The sequence below is a fragment of the Vipera ursinii genome (assembly GCF_947247035.1).
Source record: "Vipera ursinii genome assembly, chromosome: 9".
Taxonomy (NCBI): Eukaryota; Metazoa; Chordata; class Lepidosauria; order Squamata; family Viperidae; genus Vipera; species Vipera ursinii.
Window position 1 is genome coordinate 1226201 of NC_139523.1, and position 18753 is coordinate 1244953.

General features: G+C 47.4%; 1 protein-coding gene across 2 annotated transcripts; it reads left to right on the top strand.

Annotated features, from left to right (window-relative positions):
• The first annotated feature begins 220 nt into the window (after nucleotides 1–220).
• On the top strand, nucleotides 221–16574 carry HPCAL4 (hippocalcin like 4). Of its 2 annotated transcripts, none has more exons than XM_083369153.1 (5): nucleotides 221–358; nucleotides 3933–4008; nucleotides 12206–12375; nucleotides 13515–13730; nucleotides 14148–16574. In XM_083369153.1, the coding sequence occupies exons 3-5, from the start codon at nucleotides 12214–12216 to the stop codon at nucleotides 14343–14345; spliced, it is 576 nt and encodes a 191-aa protein (XP_083225279.1). In that variant the 5' UTR covers nucleotides 221–358; nucleotides 3933–4008; nucleotides 12206–12213; the 3' UTR covers nucleotides 14346–16574. The 2 variants fall into 2 exon arrangements, with proteins under 2 accessions (XP_083225279.1, XP_083225280.1); XM_083369154.1 differs by lacking the exon at nucleotides 221–358 and adding an exon at nucleotides 359–491.
• Nucleotides 16575–18753: the final 2179 nt, after the last annotated feature.

Below are 18753 nucleotides of genomic sequence, written 5' to 3' on the forward strand. Positions count from 1 at the left end.
TCCTGCCTCGGCCGAGCGCAAGGCTGCTGCTTTTCCGGGGCTCCGGACCCCTCCGCTGCCCGGGCGAGGAGTCGCCCCTCCGGGAGCGAAAGAGGGGTGACTGCCACTCGGCGCAGCCAATGAGGCTCCGCGCGGAGGCGGCGGGCGGGCGCCGGGCGCGCCACATTCTGCTCCAGGCGAGGCGGGCAAGGAAGGTGCCGAAGCGGCGGCGCAGGTGGGGCTCAGCGCGGCGGAGCTCCTCCTCGGCTTCCCCGTGGAGCGCTCGCTGTTCCCGCGGCTCCGGCTCCGCACCGGGCGCGCCTCCGAGGGAGGGAGGGCAGGCAAGCAGCCGGCCGAGGAGCAGACCCGCGCCCGCCAGGTGAGCTGCGGCGCCGGCGCTTCTGGAGCTCGGGAGCTTCCGCTTGGCGGCTGCGGCGCCTCTTCCTCGTGGGGGTGCGGCGGATTCCTGCCCTAGGGCTCCGCAGACCACCCCCGGGCCCAGGAGCGCGCAGGTGGGTGCCGGGGAGACACGCGCCTCACGCCTTCAGGCTTCCTCGGCGGTTCTGGAGCCGAGCGCTGGAAGGCGAAGCAGGCGCTGCCTTCCGGCCCGAGGGAAGGCGGAGATCGATGCGGTCCCCTTCCACCCGCTTCTCACTCCCCCGCCAAGCCCCCTTGGGCTCCACCCGTCTGCCTGCCCGCCCGTCCCCTACGCCCCTTCTCCCAGTCCTTTGCGGCAAGCCCGTGCCTGGCCGTAGGGCATCTCTGTCTGTCTGGCGTGGGGGTGGGGGGTAAGGTTCTTGCCTTTGCAAACCGGGGGAGGGGGAGGCAAAGGAGCTGCGACGTTGCCTCTTCTCAGCCAAGGAGAGAAATGACAAAACTGTTGTCTGAAGTCGGGGGTGGGGAGAGGCATTTTCCTATTTTCCAGCTATTTTTACAATAGCTAGAGAAGGAAGTGCTGACCTTTGACTGTAACCTGCTTCTCTGCATTCAAAAGGTCACACAGCTCTTCCCCACTCCCGTAAGGGCTTTCCTTATCCATCAGGGTCTTTGCAACAATTAGTCAGGCAGAGGGATTGATAAAAAGACTCTTGCTGTGTCCAAAAAACTTGCAGATGGGCAGATGGGGTGGGCGAGCAAACCATTGTTGTGTCTCACGCACATACACACCCCTTGCAGCAGGAAGCTCCTGAGGGAGGCAAGCAAGGGGGTCTTGGGTCTGCGACCCTCATGCCTGCATTTCCAAGGACAGTAGCCTGAAGCCCACAAAGCCTCTTCTGGAAATCCAGTTTGTGCTCTGCTCCTCCTTTGCTGATGCAGCCAACCTCAATGTGAACAACTGTGTGAACATCTTCTACATGAAAATGAAGCTGACTGACTACCACTCTGGGTCCTCTTAATTGACTGAGTCGGTGGCCCGGTTGGCTCACCATGAGCCGGTCTGGCTGTAATTGCCCCCCTGGGCTGTCTTTGGGCAGGGAACTGGAAGAGTCAGCCAGAGCCTTCCCTTGGAGGGGGGCAGTGGTGGGCCTGCTCTCCTCTGACCCGTCTTCAAGAGCCAGTTATACATCTTATCCAGCCTGGGGGTGAGGGGGTGAAAGTGGCCAGGGTCATCTGCTAGGGAAGAAGTCTTGGGTTCAGCAATGGAGAGAGACCCCTAGATGTGGGGTGAGTATGGGCAGAATGCCTTATTTTACAAGTGGTTGTACAGGAGGACTTCATAAGCATATTTAGATGGATCAGTTACAAACCTGAGCCAGCTGCATTAACACAACAGACTTTTGGAGGGGGTCTCAGTGAATGGGCCCCCACCACTGGATTTTGTTTCTGATTGAGTGGTTTATGCGAACCCAGAGAATAGCCAGCTAACTTAGAACACTAAGTTGAACTCTGTATCGGTTATGCAGTCATTTGGATCACAAGCAATCACAAGCTTGCTTGCATCACTGAGCCCTTAACAGTCTGAGCACCAAGACTGTTGATGTCGCTGGGCACCAAGCTGGGAAATGCCAGGCTGGAAAACAGACCAAGAAAACAGCCTGCAGAAGTGTGGATGAGGGCAAGTCAGAGGGAAGGGGTAGAGAGGTCCCTTGATGGCACTGTTCCACCTTGAGTTTTGAGGGTGAATTCCTGGAGGTCTGAGCAGGGATCTCAGTTGTCAAGCAAATGCCCAGCAGTAGCCAGAATAGGGAGTCATTTTGGAGCATTTTCTCGTGTTCAGAACATTTTGTAAGCCAGATTAGATCAGCCTTGTTTTCTCCTTGGCAAAGCGGAGGGGGCGGAGTGTTTTGTGGCTCCTGCTGTGAATGCACCGCAATCCTGAGGGTGTCATAGCTCAACTCTTTCCTACTGAAAAGCCTCCAGCTCCCCAAAAGAGATCCCAAGAGGATGAGCATGACTCGTGTCTAGCGCTCCACAGGAGCAAGGCAGGTTCCAACTGAATGTTGGGGAAAAGATTCTCAACAGGAAGGGCAGGTTGAGAGCTGAGCCAATTTCCCAGGGAGTCCATGGTGTCCCCTTCCTAGATGGGTCCAAGGAGAAACTGGACAGTCATCTGTCATGGGTGCTGGCCTGTGGACTGAGCCCAAGGGTGGGCTTACTGACCTTAAAGGGCCTTTCTCCGATTGATTCTGAGATCACGGATCCAACACGAAACCTCAGAGGGAGCCTAAGAAGCAGCAGATGAGTAGCTTTTTCCACTAAGCAATTATTAAAAGGTATCAGCTGCTCAGTTTCTCCTGCTCTTGGGCCACCACGGACTGACGTGACTCTTCTCTTTGCCAGTCTTTGGACATGCTGGATGAGGGTTCTGTCTGTTGGCTCCCAGAGTGGTGAATTGGGAGAGGCTGACCTTGTCATTTGAAGACCTTGCCTCTCTCCCTTCCATGGGCATCTCTTTGGGTTAGAGTCTCTGTCATCCAAGGCAAGATGGTCAGCCCCAGTCAGGACATTCCTGTGTCTGCTGGAGATTCTCTCTGGAGGAGCTTGGTGGCGTAACTGATTTTTTTTACCCTTCTTGCCTATTTTTGGCTTCAGTGTTTGTCCAGCTTGATTATGGAGAAAATAACCAATATGCAGAGAAAGCCAAGGAAGGGAATCTCTGGCTGAATGTGAGGGCTCAGTGATGTGGGACTTTGGGTGCTTTGAAGGCTATTTCTGGGGCCCCTTCCCAGGTCTTCCTTACCTGTCATAGAAGTCTGTACAAACTGCCACTGGGAGGGACCCAACCACTTATAGCAAAATGACACCTCAAGCAAAGTGGTGTTTGCCTTTTGGTTTTGGTTTTAAGAGCACCATGTCTAGCTGTAACTCAGAGAGACCCAGGATTTTAAAGGCAAGACAAAACTGCATCCTTACCGGACCATTTTTTTCATTCTCTTACGTGGAATTATGCAAATGGCCACTCCTGTTATGGTTCCTGAAGCAAAATTCAGAAAATCAGTCCAGCCCCCTACCTCTACCAGCATAGAAAGTGCATGGGTCAAACAAGAAAGGGTAGGGGATTGGTGGAGCCGGACATGCCTTTGGGGCTGTGCTTGCCTTCCAAGGGTGGACAAGCGCACCTGTGCCAAGAAGGACGATGGGCAAAACAGCATGGAACCTGGCAGCCATTATAGGCATATTAAATAGCACAGTGATGTCAGATGCTGATGGGGAACTGGAAGGCAGCCCAGAGAGATGGGCATGACGGTCCATCAGGTGAACTGTTGACTTCCAGATACCTGGCTGCTGGGGGTATGGAGACAGCAAGGGCAGGATTGGCATCTGAAGCAGTGGCCCAGTTAGACAGAACGGAGAGCTTGACATGCTGGTTGGAAGAGTTGACTGCAGCATATCTGCTTGCCTTCATGGGTGGGGAGTAGAACCTGTGGGAGTTCCTTGGAAAACGGCAATTCCCCCTCCCCCTCCCATATATGCATATAGATGCCTTAACAAATAAACATTTCTCTTTCCAGTCTTTCAGCAGAAAGCTGCATTGCAAATCAAGGAAGCCTCCAGTTCTGAAAAAGGTTCTCCTAGTCTTCTGCTCAGGTAGGGCTACAGGCCTCCTTCCATTTTGCTTTTTTTTTGGTAGCACAGTTGAGAACCTGCAAATTCAACTAGCCAGACATTTTATCTGGCAGGCCTTTTTTGCAAGATCCCTAAAGAGCCTGAGGATTCAGAGGTGGTAGTACCTCCAGTCCCGTGAGATGTTCTGTAATGGTTTTTGAGGATTGCCTCCTCTGTTTTGGATGTTGAGCACAATCTTAGATGTTTGCAAGTTAAGCTTAAGCTCCTATGAATCCACCTTGTATTTCTTTATGTTACCAATCAATGCAGTGCTTTATATATTTGACCTGAAGAGTGTTGAGTACAGACATAGCAGCAATGAGAGGAGTCAGTGTGGCTACCAAGACTAACTCACTGTTTGGTGACAGAATCCCTGTTGAAGTATGTGTGACAGATGGTGGTGCAGCTTATGCTTAACTGCACCCAGTGAAGGAGAGCCATCCCTTCCCCGAAAAATTGGCTGCCCCATCTTTGGTTCCACTGAAAACGGGCCTTGCAAGTTAGGATCGAGAAGACTTTCAAAATGGCAGCAACCTCTTGCCTGGAGCCGCAGGGACCATCAGAAGGTGGTCCCTGTGGCAGCTTTGCTTGGTCATAACAGAGCAGGGACAAGAAGGAAGAGGGGCGCATGGATGAAAGGGCCAGCTGGGCAGTTGCTTCAGGGGAGATGTTTGCTGCTGCTGCTGCAGGGGTCAATCTTGCAACAGTGCAGCAGTTGCCATGACAGTCACAGCATCTGTTGCCATGTGCAACAGAGGAAGGGGACGGTGAAATGGCTGCTGTTCCTTTTCTGCCCTCTGAAGATCATCCACCAGGTATCCAGCCTGGGAGAGAGGAGAAGGAATCTGAGGGTGCAAAGCAGCCATCCCTCAGCGGAGCCTCAAAAAGCAACTCGTTTCCACCTCCTTTGACTTTGCCAGAGCAGACAGTGGTTCCCACAAAACTGGTCAGCCCTCTGAGGTACTGGTTAAGGAGTGGGAGGAGGTGGGCCTAAAACCCCCCTGACTTTGGCCACTTGGTGACAGCCAGCCTACTTTCAGGGTTGTTGCCTGGGAAAAATTGGAAAACAGAGTGTGGTGTCCAGCGCCTGGCAAAAAGGTGTGATAAACAAAGCGCCCCCCCCCATAAAGAGGTTCTGGACGAAATACAGTAGAGGTAAAGAGACGCATGGAATGCATAAGTGCAGCTAAGACTTTTATGAAGACTGGCCTGTTCCGTACAGTGTAACTTATTTATATTTGTTTTTGTACTTGTAAAATAGACTTTCCAAGAGATTTAAAACTGGTTAATTTATGTTTGGAAACTTCATTTGTCTCTTCTCCCCCCCCCCCCAATTCTACTATTACACTTTCTTGGTCATTCACTTGCTGGACCCACACAGGATTAAATCTGCGTAGGACTGAGTGAAGCTGAGTCTTGGATCCTGTCTCTTTAACAGCAAGTCCTGGGTTGCACAAAGCAATGGAAAAACGCCCGTCTCTATATCGGGGCATGTACAGATTGTATATCATAGGCAGACAAGTCAAATGTTTGCCACAAATAAACTGTTCTGACTTGCAGCAGTTTAGGTTTTGGCCTGGAATGTTTTCCTCCTGTTTGGGAGCCTGATAGATTTTTATTTTATTTTATTACTTTGTTTTATTTTATTTTACTTTATTTTATTTTATTATTTATCTTTATTTTATTTTATTTTATTTTATTATTTATTTTTTGGAAAAAGATCAGACATCTTTCTCGCAAGGCCTTTGCAAAAAATGGCTGAACTGGTGATACCTGCAGTACTAAACGTACTGCAGTACTGCAGGCCTCAATTTATCACCGCAACTGAGACATTTTGGTTGCTAAGCAAGGTGGTCCTTAAATGAGTCACACACGGTTTTACAATTTTTTGCCATGGCCATTAAGTGAATCACGGCTGTTGTGAAAGGAATCTGGCTTCCCCAGTTCCCTTTGCAAGTGGTGATGAGGAGACTTGGGTGCTGAGACTGCCCTAGGTACATGCCAGTTGCCAGCACCCAAAATTTGGTCACATGATCCTGGGGAGGCTGCAGGGATCGTAAGTGTGAGGAATGGTCATAAGTCACTTTTTTTCAGTGCCGTTGCGGGCTCAAACGGCCAGCAAATGAACGGTTGTAAGTCTGCAAATCTACCTGCATTGCCCAAAATGTCACACAGAAAATCATAAAAGTTGTCCTCACAAAACAGGGCAATTGCCCTAGTAAAGGCACAACCGTTATTAGGCATGGTGGTGAAACATCCAAGTTCAGGGGCAGTATATCTTCAGACCTCACTTGCTGCAGAACCGCCGCTGTTTGGGTCACAGTTTTGCTGCTGGACTACACAGACTGGGCGCCAAGAAGTGGCGTTTCTCGGGTCAGTCTTTGGTCTGCAGACCAAATTCCTCTCTACGCCCATCTGCGTCGCTCGCCTGTGGCTGGAGACTTGTGGAACGGGCATAAAATGAGCCATTATGGTCCACGGTGGCTGGCAAAGAAGGAATTGTGATTCTCGGGGCCAGTTGGCACAAGGGCTTCCGGGCCCTATCAGGACAAAGACCTGACCAGAAAAACAAGATTTCCTCTCCTGGCCCTTAACTTCCCTGGAGGTTGGAAGAAATGTGCCTTTCAAGAGAGAAGGGTAAATACATTAAGCGCTGAGTTGTCAGTTCCTTGGCACTGAAAGGAGAGCATGGAAGAGAAACTGAACTCAGAAGTGGAGGCGGCGGTTTAGCAGCAGCTTTCCTTTTGCAAAGGGGGCAGGGCCCTCCCCAGAATTAGGGGGCACCATCCCTCTGTGCCAAAGCCCTCTCTTGATCCCCCAAGTGTTCGGCTTGCAGGGGGGGCTTTCTCCCAGGCAGCTGTTTCCTCTAGTCTACTGGCATGGGGCTGCGAGGAGGAAGCCTGAAGCGTCCCAGCCAGGCACCCTGGCCAGTGCGGAGAGGGCTGCAGGGTCCCCCAAAGGGGTGACATGATAGGAATATTTCAATACTTGAGCAGCTATAAAGAAGAGGGGGTCAATTATTTTTGAAAGCACCAGATGACAAGGCAAGAAACGATGGAAACCCATTAAGGAGAGAAGCAACCTGGAATTAAACTTCCTGACATGAGAACAATTAACCAGTGAAACTCCTTGCCTTCAGAAGTTGTGGGTGCTCCATCACTGGAGGCTTTTAAGAAGAGACTGGGCAGCCATTTGTCTGGAATGGCAGGGTCTCCTGCTTGTGCAGGGGGCTGGACTCAAAGATCTTCAAGCTCAGTTATTGTATAAATTAGTAGCAAAATGTTCATTTATTTCCTCGATTGGATGGTGTGTAGTATACACCTATGGCAACGTCATTCCTTTTTCCTTTTATATTAACCACATGCATTATATTAACCAAATGCATCCTTGGTATCATGTCCTGTTTTATATCGGAGTTCCCCTTCCTTCTCACCACTCCTTACCTCATGGTTTGATTGGTTGTCAAGTGAGTTGCTGAAGTTGGCAATGCTGTTGTTCAACCTCAAAGAACTATTTGCTGCCCAAATGCTGAAGATCGGTTTTGCTTTTCTCTCTGTGTCATTGTTCAGATGGCAAACCTAGTAATCTTACGCCACTGAGGATGTTACCTAGCCTGGTAACAAAATGCTCAGAAACCAATCCAAAAGCTCGGAGAACAAACTTTCATCCTAATAATCTTAACCAGAATAGAGCTGGAAGGCACCTTGGAGGTCTCCTAGTCCAATCCCCTGCTCAAGGGGTACCCAAACCTATGGGCCGTGGTCCACTACTGAGCTGTGGCCTACTGGCCACTGGGCCTCGGGACAGGCCAGCCAGTGCGTGCATGTGTGTACATGCACTCACCACCACTTGTACTAGTGCAAGGCCGCACAGCTTAAATGGGGTGCTGTGTGGCCTAAGTGGGATGCTGTGCAGCAAAAACGGCACCACACGGCCTAAATGGGGTACTGCACAGCAAAAATGGCACCGCATGGTGAAAATAGGTGCCATGCGGTGAAAATGGGGCACACATGGCCTAAATGGGGCACCACGTGGTGAAAACAGGGCGCTAGCACCTGTGTGGCAAAAATGGGGCAGGGTGTTGTGATTCAGGGTCAGCCTGTGGGTTTGGCAGTTGGGTCGGACGATTCAGAGGAGGAGGAGGAGGAGGGGTTTGGAGAGCCTGCAGAGGACAGTTCTGAGGCTTCGCAGAGCTCTCAGCCAGGCCCCTCCCATCTGGTTACTACACAGACCCAGCTGTGTGAGCCTGACAGCGTGGATGAAGATGACCCACAGCTGGCCCTGTTCAAGGACGCCCGACGCAGGAGGCAGTCAATCAGGAGTAAACAGAGGAAGGCAATGGGGCACCTCGGAAGGAGGCAGAGAGAAGCCACGCCTTGAACTGTTTAAAAGGGGAATGTGTGGGAGGGCTGGTTTGCTGAAGGCAACCGTTTGAATAGCTCCTGTTTTAGTGGTTCGTATTTTGTTTTGCTCTGTTTTGGATCTGTTTTGTGTAAATAAATTTGGCGGGCTTACTTCCAGCCTTTTGCAAAGGGGTTGTCCCTGCCTTTTCTGCAGGGCCGGTAGTAGGCTGGAACAGAATACAGGGCTACTGTGTCATGTGGGCGCTAGTGTCACCCAGTTTGCATTGTGTGTGTGCTCATGGCCCCGTTTGCACACACACACCTTTGTAAAATCCTTCCCCCTCCCTTTCCCTCCAGTCCACCAACTGAGAAAGGTTGGGGACCTCTGCTCTGTACCATTCCAGATAAGTGGTTGTCCAGTCTCTTCTTAAAAACCTGCAGTGATGAAGCACCCACAACTTCTGAAGTCAAGCTGTTCCACTGGTTAATTTTTCTCACTGTTAGGAAGTTTCTCCTTAATTCCAGGTTGCTTCTCTCTTTGATTAGTTTCCATCCATTGTTTCTTGTCTTGCCTTCTGGTGCTTTGGAAAATAAATTGACCCCCTCCTCTTTGTGGCAACCCCTCAAATATTGGAACACTGTTATCATGTCACCCCAGTCCTTCTTTTCTCTAGCCAAACCCAAATCCTGCAACCATTCTTCATATGTTTTAGGTTCCAGGCCCTTAATCCATCTTAGTTGCTCTTCTTTGCACTTTTTCCTAAGTCTCAACATATTTTTTATAATGTGACCAAAACTGGATGCAGTATTCCAGGTATGGTCTTACTAAGGCTTTATAAAGTGGTACTAATACTTTACATTATTTTGATTCTATACCTCTGTTTATACAACCAAGAATTGTATTAGCTTTTTTGGCTGTTGCCACACACTGCTGGCTCAAGTTTAAGTGATCCTCCACTAGGACTCCAAGCTCCCTCTCACAGTTTACTGTTTTTGAACCAGGTTTCACCTAATCTGTACTTGTACCTTTGGTTTTTCCTGCCTAAGTGTAAAACTTTGCTTTTCTCCACCTTAAATTTCATGCTGTTGAACAGGCCCCATTGTTCAAGTCTATCAAAATATTTTTGGATCCTGAGCTCGTCTTCTGGGGTGTTGGCTAATCCTGACAGTTTAGTATCACTTGTAAATTTGATGAGTTCCCCTTCTATTCCCTCATCTAAAGTCATATCTTCAAGATATTGAAGAGTACCTAAGATGGAGCCTTGCCCACTGCTTCTAGGAGTTTTTCATTTTTGTGGATTTGTAGAGATGTAATGATCTTTTAGGGATGCAGTGGCTCAGTGGGTTAGGATGCTGAGCTTGTTGATCAGAAGGTCGGCAGTTTGGCGGGTCGAATCCGGAGTGCCGTGTAACAGAGTGAGCGCCTGTTACTCATCCCAGCTTCTGCCAACTTAGCAGTTTGAAAGCATGTAAAAATGCAAGTAGAAAAATAGGGACCACCATGGTGGGAAGGTAACAGCGCTCCGTGCGCCTTTGGCATCTAGTCATGCCGGCCACATGACCACGGAGACGTCCTCAGACAAGCGCTGGCTCTTCGGCTTTGAAACGGAGATAAGCACCGGCCCTTAGAGTTGGAAACGACTAGCACGCATGTGCGGGGGAACCTTTACCTTTACCTTTAATGATCTTTAATATATAATGCAACTCCACCTCCTCTTTTGTTCTGTCTGTTTGTTTTGAATAGTTTGTATCCTTCCATCAGTAAATTCCAGTCATGAGTTTCATCCCACCATGTTTCAGGAATGGCAACCATATCATATCTGCCTTCATGTATTAGTACTTCAAGTTCACCCTGTTTGTTCCCTAAACTTTGAGCATTCGTGTATAGGCATTTGAGTACTTTATGGGTCTTGGGTATGTTTCTTTTATCTCCTACTTTGGAACAAGGTTTTCCATCTTTTCTATCACTCTCTCCTTCACAGTGTTCTGCCTCTTCTTCTTCTTCTTCTTCTTCTTCTTCTTCTTCTTCTTCTTCTTCTTCTTCTTCTTCTTCTTCTTCTTCTTCTTCTTCTTCTCTCCCTACCTCCTTATATGATTGGTAATCTAGTGGTTTGTGCTTGGAATCAGGTTCTAAAGGTCTTGATCACGGTCTAGGAAACCAAAGTTCTCTTGACGACACCAGTTTTTCAGTTAGTGGTTCTAAAATCCTTTGCTCCATCATTGGATGTTGGCCTTTTGTTGGAAGTGTGGATGAAAACACCACTTGAGCTGCTAATTCTTTAACTTTCTTCCCTAGCTGTTTGTAATCTCTTGTTATTGTTTTTGTTGTGTCATTGGCCCCCACGTATAGGAGAAGAAAGGGGTAGTAATCCATGGGGCTGATTATTTTAGAAAAGGACTCAGTTACATCTTTGATTTTTGCTCCAGGGAGACAACATACCTCCCTAGACTGACTATTCAGTCTGCAGACTATAGTTTCTGTTCCCCAAAGAACTGAATCTCCTATCACCAATATTCACCTTTTTCCCCCCCTAAGGAAGTCTGGGATACTATTCTGCCTGTCACAGGATTGCTGGGTTGTCTCTCTTTCTTTAGAGACTATTGATGTCTGCTCTTTTATAGGGTATCTGCATATTTTCTTCTGGGGGGAGGCTATGAAAGCAGTTCCAGAGGGGCTTCACTGGAGTGGGCTAGGAGTAGATAGTAGGGGCTTTGCTCTTGGTTGTTGTTTTCTTCTAAAAGTGACATGTTTCCATCGGTCTTCCTTGTTAGGCTCATATATAGGGTCATTTTTTGAAGCTTTTTATTCCCTACTGTGTTTAATTTGGCTGTATTGGTGTTCTTATTTTGTTCACATATGGGGTCATTTTTTTCAAGCTATTTGCTCCTATTGTGTTAATTTTGGTGTAATCTTCTTGTTTAGGTTGGGGATTCTTACTTTGTTCATTGAGTTTTAGAGTGGATGGAGTTGCTTCTAGACCCTTTACTTTTTCTTCTAAATCATATAGTTTACATTTGATACATATATAGGTTGAGTCTTCTGTGGGCATAAGCTCAAACATATGACATATTTTGCAAGTCGCTATAACGTCAGTCTTTATTTCAATGATTTTTTTGTTTGTTAAAAATTAAAATGTTTTAAAAATTAATATTTTCCCTGTTGCAAAATGTCAGTTTAGAATAGTTTACAAAAGTTTTTGACCCTTTGTAGAAAAATTCATCACTATCTTCCCTGTTTTAAATGTCTGTCTCTTTTTCTGTGATTTTTTTTATTTTTTTCCTCTTAGATCATTATGAATTTAAAAATTTCTAAAGAATTAAAACAAGTAAACTGGTTTTTCCCCCAAATGTTTAGTTGAAAAAGAAATTGAAAAATTGAAAAAAAGCAGTTCCATTGGCTTAATTCTAGAATAATGTTGACTAGACCTGTCAAACTCGTGACATCACGTGACATCATGCAATGTATTGGGACAGTTTTGCTATTGCCAGCAATGGGGTGGGCGCGTGACGCATCTGGCCCATGGGTGGGCAGTTTGACACCCCTGATGTAGGCTTTGTATAGGTATAGGTATAGGCATTCCTTCTGGCATGTCTTTCTCCTGGTGTTAGTGAATCACCGTTTGGCTCCCTTTTTATTATGAAATATGTAGCACCATCAGAGGAACAGTCCTCCGGGAAAATGAAGGGGTACAGCTTTATGACCCAAATGAAGGGGTACAGCTTTATGACCCATGCAGCTTTATGACCCAGAGTGGGCACATGACAGAGAGAGGGAGCCAGAGGCAACTGAAGACTGTGCCAGGGCAGTGGCATGGCTAGCATCTTTCTCTTTCCAGAAGTCACAATGGGGAAGCACAACAGCAAGTTGGCTCCAGAGATGCTGGATGACCTGGTGAGAAGCACTGAATTTAATGAGCAAGAGCTGAAACAATGGTACAAGGGCTTTTTGAAAGATTGCCCCACAGGCATCCTCAACTTGGAGGAATTCCAGCAACTTTACATCAAGGTATGGCATGGAGGGGCGAGGGCAGCTGAGTTAGGGCAGCTTGCTTCAACCAGGCTGTCAATGCTGCAAACATGGGATGTTTTTGCTCTGACAATGTAAGAGGCAGCCTTTTCCTTTAAACTGTTTTGCTTTGAATTAAATGAAGCTGGGGCTGGGGGAGGAGAATGCTACTCCGGTTGTTTTAAATAAGATAAGGAATGGCAAGAACGGAAGTGAAGCTTTGCATGTTAAACTAATTGGAGAATGTGATTTATGACATTTAAATTAAGGGAGGGAATTATTTGATATGATGTATTCGGGGAGGAGAATTCAGATTTTGGCATCCCATTCATGCCATGCTGACGTGTTGTTCTTATTATATAGACTTTTTAGAATAAACAATGCCTGAAGATTCTTTGAACTGTTTCATTAGTCGGAACCTTGACACAGGCATTCTCTTGATGTATGAACTTCAAAGCTCCCGGAGTAGCCACAAAGGTTGGAAGCTCTACTGTCCCATTTTAAGAAGTTTGTTGGTTGTATCTTTTGATTTATGATTTATCACTTTGTTGCTTGTGAGAGCACATGCACATGAGACAAATTCCTTGTGTGTCCAATCACAGTTGCCCAACAAAGAATGTTCTATTCTGTTCTACTTTCTGAGTGCTATAGGTCCGATGAAGTTCACTTGGATAATGTTGGCTTATCAGTAAAGCCTCCCATCTGGAGCTCAAGGTGGCCATTATGTCCTGTAACATCAGTCCTGTGAGGCAGGAGAGTGTGACTGGCTCTGGGTTACCTAGCGAGCTCTTGAGAGAACTTGAACCCAAGACTCAGGATATCATAAATAAATAGATAAATAAATCTGAGCTTCATCACTTCTAATCCAACAGATTAGCCGTGTCACCATACTGGCTTTGCAAGGGATAGGATGCACTTTTCAAGTCATTTGTGACTTTCTGGAATGAACCTTAGGAAAAGCAACAAATTAGGTTCAGCAGCAGCATCCCATCCCTCAAGACCCTCACCCAACCAGCTGAACAGGTCTTCAGGGATGGGATGCTGCTGCTGTTGCTGTTTCTGCTGCTGGAGCACCTGCAGGCGTTTCACCTGAGGCAGCAACCCCTGTGATGACGCCTCTCCCATTTTTCCTCTTGCAGTTTTTCCCCTATGGTGACGCATCCAAGTTCGCCCAGCACGCTTTCCGCACATTTGACAAGAACGGAGATGGGACCATTGACTTCCGGGAGTTCATTTGCGCTCTGTCCGTCACTTCCAGGGGCAGCTTTGAGCAAAAGTTGAATTGGGCCTTTGAGATGTATGACTTGGATGGGGACGGGAAGATCACACGCTTAGAGATGCTAGAGATCATTGAGGTAACAGAAGTTCTCTTGGGTGGATTTCCACCTCAGGCTTAGTATTCATAATTAGGCCAGTGCAGGGTGGCCAAGCTGAAATTATGTTTTGAAGTCACAGCAGATCATCACTCAGACACAATTTTCTACAGCTTTATAATTTTTTCCCCTGGGAACCCCATAAAATAGGCTTGACCAAAAGTCAGGAAAATCAGGAAATCTTGTGGTTCCCAATCCCCCCAAAGTTGTCCTTTCCTGAAATGAAGAGCAGATAACGGTACCATATCTCCCTTAGGCTGGTCCTATGCTGATGGTCCTACTTTCAGGTGTCCAGAAGTCTATGCACAGTCTATGGCTGCTTATTGCAGCAAAGTAGGGATTAAGTCTTGTGATCAGCACTGGAAGAACCATGGCTCATTTTTCCCATCTGTCTTTCAGGCTATCTACAAGATGGTGGGCACTGTCATTATGATGCGGATGGATCAAGATGGGCTGACACCCCAGCAGCGGGTCGACAAGATCTTCACCAAGATGGATAAGGATAAAGATGACCAGATCAGCCTGGAAGAGTTCAAGGAGGCAGCCAAGAGCGACCCCTCAATTGTCCTCCTGCTGCAGTGTGACATGCAAAAGTAGAAGGGTTGGGGCACTAGTCAGCCCGTCCTTTGCCTGGCTGTGTGCTCTTTCTTTTCTCTTTAGGCCTGCAAGCCCCCTCTTGAGGGAGGCTGCTGCCTTTGCCCAGATGAGTCTGCAAGTGCCTGTCCCAGCACTTGCACCAGCACAGCCAGCCCAGATGTTGACCCTTTGGCCAGGGGCCTTAGCTTCTAAGCCAGGAGATGTCCACCTCTATCTACTGGGTCTACTCTGGCTGGAGCCCCTGGCCTGTGCTTTTCTTCTTGGACATGAGGTGTTCCCAAGACCTGGCAGCAGCAAATTTAACTTCTAATGGGCTGCCTGAATCCAAGATCCAGATGGCTACAGCTGCAAGGTCCATTGTCTTAAATTACTAGCTTTTGCTCTTAAGGGTAGAAAAAACTATATCCCCTCCCCCCCCATTGTGTCCCCCACAACAAATCTTTACAGAAACTCTTTTTGATGGCAGGTCTAGGGCTGTGTTTTCCACTCAGTGTCCTGAGATTTCCCCTCCAAGCCTGAAAAGAGGAAATATTTCTTTTCTCTCCTTCCCCCTATCACTTCTTCACTACCAGATGCAACTGTTTTTGGCCAGGGGGAGCCTGTGGTTTCTTTTTGGAAATTTTAAAAAAACTGTAACTCCCCCCCTTTAGATTAGGGGTCTCCAAACTTGGCAGCTTTAAGACTTGTGGACTTCAACTCTCAGAATTGAAGAGTTGGCTGGGGCTTTGGCTGGCTGGGGAATTCTGGGAGTCCATTAGTCTTAAAGTTGCCAAGTTTGGAAATCCTGCTTAGACCATTGTTCCCTGCACAAATCCACCCTCTGGATCTCTAATTAAATTCCCACCTCCAGCCAGCCAAAGGGCAGGACTGGGGATGTGGGAGCTGTATTCCCACACCTCTGAAAAGCTTTGGTTGGGGAGGGCTGGTTGAGATTCCTGCGTGCTTGCTAAAAAGTATATTTCTGTACTAATCGTATGTAAAAGTACAGGTTGTTTTCATTTTTGCTTCTGCCAATAATTCATTGTAATAATTAATGGGCTCTAAAGACGGGAGAGGAAGAGGCACTGGCTTTTCCAAAAAGCCAGGGATGGTGCCGACAACCCCTATTGGTGGAGATTTCTGGACGGCCCCCAGAAAGATTATTCTTGGGTGGCCAGTGCATTAAAAATAAACTGTTGGTGCAAGCAAAGGGCACCAGAGGGGACTCTTTCAATGAATGACCCTTGCCAAGGACTGGAAATTCTATGGAGGAATGCTCTGTTTGGGGACAGATGTAACCTGTGACAGACGTAAATAAGCTGCTTTTTGTTCCTTCCAACTTACAACCTGGGAACTAGCTGTGCTCCTAAGGTGAACAGGAAAAGGAAGTGTGGCAGGGAGCATCAGTAGTTCTGGCAACTCTGATGCCTTTCCACTCTTCATTCCTTCTCTCCTCCCCCCCACTTAGTATTTAAGGTTTACAACTGAGCAGACATGCACTGTGATTGATTCCCCATGAAATTTAGGGCAAAATGTGAATTGGCTACTCCAGAAGGCCAAGGTGATGGTAACCTCCCTGCAATGAAGTGTCTGATTAGGATAGCTAAATACAGAAGTGCCAAGAAAAAGGGTGATGAGAATTTCAGGCACTCTTAGGAGGGGGGAATGTCCCCCCCCTTAAAGCAGTGGAAGGACTGGGCAAAAGGCCCAAGACAGAGCACAGTTACTGGCAGCTGTAGGTCATTTGCTCCCCAGGAGCTTTTGCAGGGTGGGAGGTTAGCTGTGGCTTGCCATGTGAATGAAAGGCCTGGAGTTCATCTATGGAAGGAAACAAGTCAGGTCGAATGAAAAAGACTTTGTCCAAGCAGAGTTCTAGTGAATTGCACTTTTCACAGTGGGTGTTTTAGTTTCTTCATGGCAGTTCTTTGACTGGGGCAGAAGAAATGAGGTGGGGTCAGTTTAAGGTCCCAGGAAGGTTTCATGCGCTGCAAGGCAGCCACCGTCTATGCCAAGGCAGTCCCTTTGGCTGCCGTGTCCTGCCCTTCCATGTCCCGTCCTGCCCTGAACATTGCTCTTGGAGATTGTCCTATCTGCTTATTGTGATTGTGAGTATTGTACTTGTTTAGGAACTGTGAGGTAGGTTGGGGAGTGTTTATGTGTGCGCACATGTAAATCTATTTTTATTTAAGTGTTCAAAGGAATCCTCATCCGATGGGAGTTTGCAATTTGGTCTCTGAATAAAAGAATGATCAGTGAGCCTGGTCTGTCTCTGCGTACCAGGGAGGGGAGGGGAACTCTTGAGAGTTTCCAGTCTCACCTCATGCGTGGCTTGCTTGCCTTTGCCATTTTCCCAGATGGTTTGCAGTAAGAAAATAATGAAACTACAGGAAAAGGGATTTGCAGGTGAAAGCTGTCAGCATCTGGGAGCAACCCACGTGCTTGGAAATGGCTGAAACTAGAGAGGAGGGTGGGAGATGGAGGAGAAAGCATGGAGGGGCCGGCCTCAGGCCCAGCCACTGGATGCACCCTGGCACTCCCATTCCAGCAGCGTGGTTCCTTTGTGCCGAGAGCCACATCACGTGTTTGCTGAGCTCCAGCAAGGTTTTGGAGCCTGGGCAAAAGCAAGGTTTGATCTACTTCAAACTAAGGGATATTAATTAAAAGCAGTTGGCATATTTATACTTTTCTGCCATATTAAAAATCAGTCTGTTGGGCCTCTGGTATTGGCAGCCAGCAGTTGTGATAAGGGCAGCCAATGTGGTTTTCAAAAAGGGGGTGCGCTTTAGCTATGCACTTTGGGATGAACAGCCTTTGAATGGTGAGAGTATGAATGGGTTTCCAGAAAACATTGCAAACTATAGGAACCATTTGCACTTCAGTTTGAGATGCAGACATCACAGACTCATCCCCAACAGCTTCCACCTGTCTTCAGCCGTGAAGGGACCCAGGGCAGAAAACATCCTGCAGCCAAGAAGGCACCACACCCATTTGCACTACTCAGGTGACCCAGAGGACACAGCTAAACCTCCAAATGGTCCCAAGGAGTCGCTAAAAGAATGCAAATGACCATCGGTCTGCAAGCAATATAAATCCTTCCACTCCCCACCATCTAGTCAGAGCTGAAGAAGCTTCTTGGATGAGAAGTGAAACATCTTTAAAAGAAACATAAGAAAGTTCAGTTGCCTCCTGAAAAAAACACCTTTGGTTCAAAAAGGGCAGTTCAGGTTTCCAGATTTGGGCCTTCTCCCTTCTTCATCCGAAGCACCTAGTCTCACAGGCCGGCTGTAAAGCAGGCTTGACCACTGGATGCTGACAAGGTGGACCTTAGCACCTTTCCAATGTTCTTATCTATAGGTAGTCCTCGACTTACCATTTGTTTAGTGACTGTTCAATTCTGCAACAGCAATGAAAAAAGTGACTTATGACCATTTTTCACATTTACAACCGTTGCAACATCTCCATGATCGAAATTCAGATGGACCCACCCTATTGCAGCTTGGCAATTGACTTATTTATGACAGTTGCAATGTCCCGGGTCATGTGATCGCCTTGTGTGACCTTCTGACAAGCAAAGTCAATGGGGAAGCCAGATTCACTTCACAACCCTGTTGCTAACTTAACAACTTCGCTGATTCATTTAACAACTGTGGCAAGAAAGATTGTAAAAGGGGAAAACTCACATAAATGTTTTGGTTAGCAACAGAAAAGCCTAATTCAAGGACTACCTGTTCTATGTTGCTGGGATATCTGTTGGACAGTGACAAAGATGGATGGATACCCTGTTGCTTTTTTGGGGGGGGGTCCTTGCAACTCCTACGAGAGGGACAGTAGTCGTGGGGCAGCCAGTTTGCCCACGAGCTTTATTTACCAGGCCAGCATCCGCACTGGACCACGAGGTTTATGTATAGTAAAGTGCTTTCTTTTTTTTCCAGGTATAACACAAACCTAAGAAATGGGTTAACTCAAAAACTAAATGAAGTCTGGGAACTATCATCCTCTTGATCAAAATTTTGAGACAAGGACAACAAAAATGATACTCCTCATCAGGTTGAACTAAAGTCATATCATTTGTGGAGTCTGTTTCTTTCACAAGTATTTAAAAGCTACTAAAGTAATATAGGTGATGCTATATTTTGGCTAGGTTTGTGTAGGTTAATACATTTTCAAGTGGATTCAATACTTGGAATCGAGTTTTTTCAAAATGGTTCAGACAACTGGTTCTTTGCCCATCCAGTGTCTGACACGTCCATTGCTCGTTGGGACAGTCATGGGCAACAAACCAGTAATGCGGGGGGCAGTGGTCTGTTCTCCTTCCTAAATTGCCCCCAGGGACCAACCTATCAATTCTGGTGGACCTTTTGACTGGCTACAGGTCTGAGGTGGCTGTTTGAGATGGGTGGGTGGTGGAAGAGAGGCTGAAGGTTCAGTC

Coding starts and splice junctions, on each gene's coding strand:
- HPCAL4 (XM_083369153.1), top strand. CDS start 12,214: ATGGGGAAGCACAACAGCAAGTTGGCTCCAGAGATGCTGGATGACCTG. Junction 12,376..13,514: donor TCCAGCAACTTTACATCAAG/GTATGGCATGGA, acceptor TTCCTCTTGCAG/TTTTTCCCCTATGGTGACGC. Junction 13,731..14,147: donor AGATGCTAGAGATCATTGAG/GTAACAGAAGTT, acceptor TCTGTCTTTCAG/GCTATCTACAAGATGGTGGG.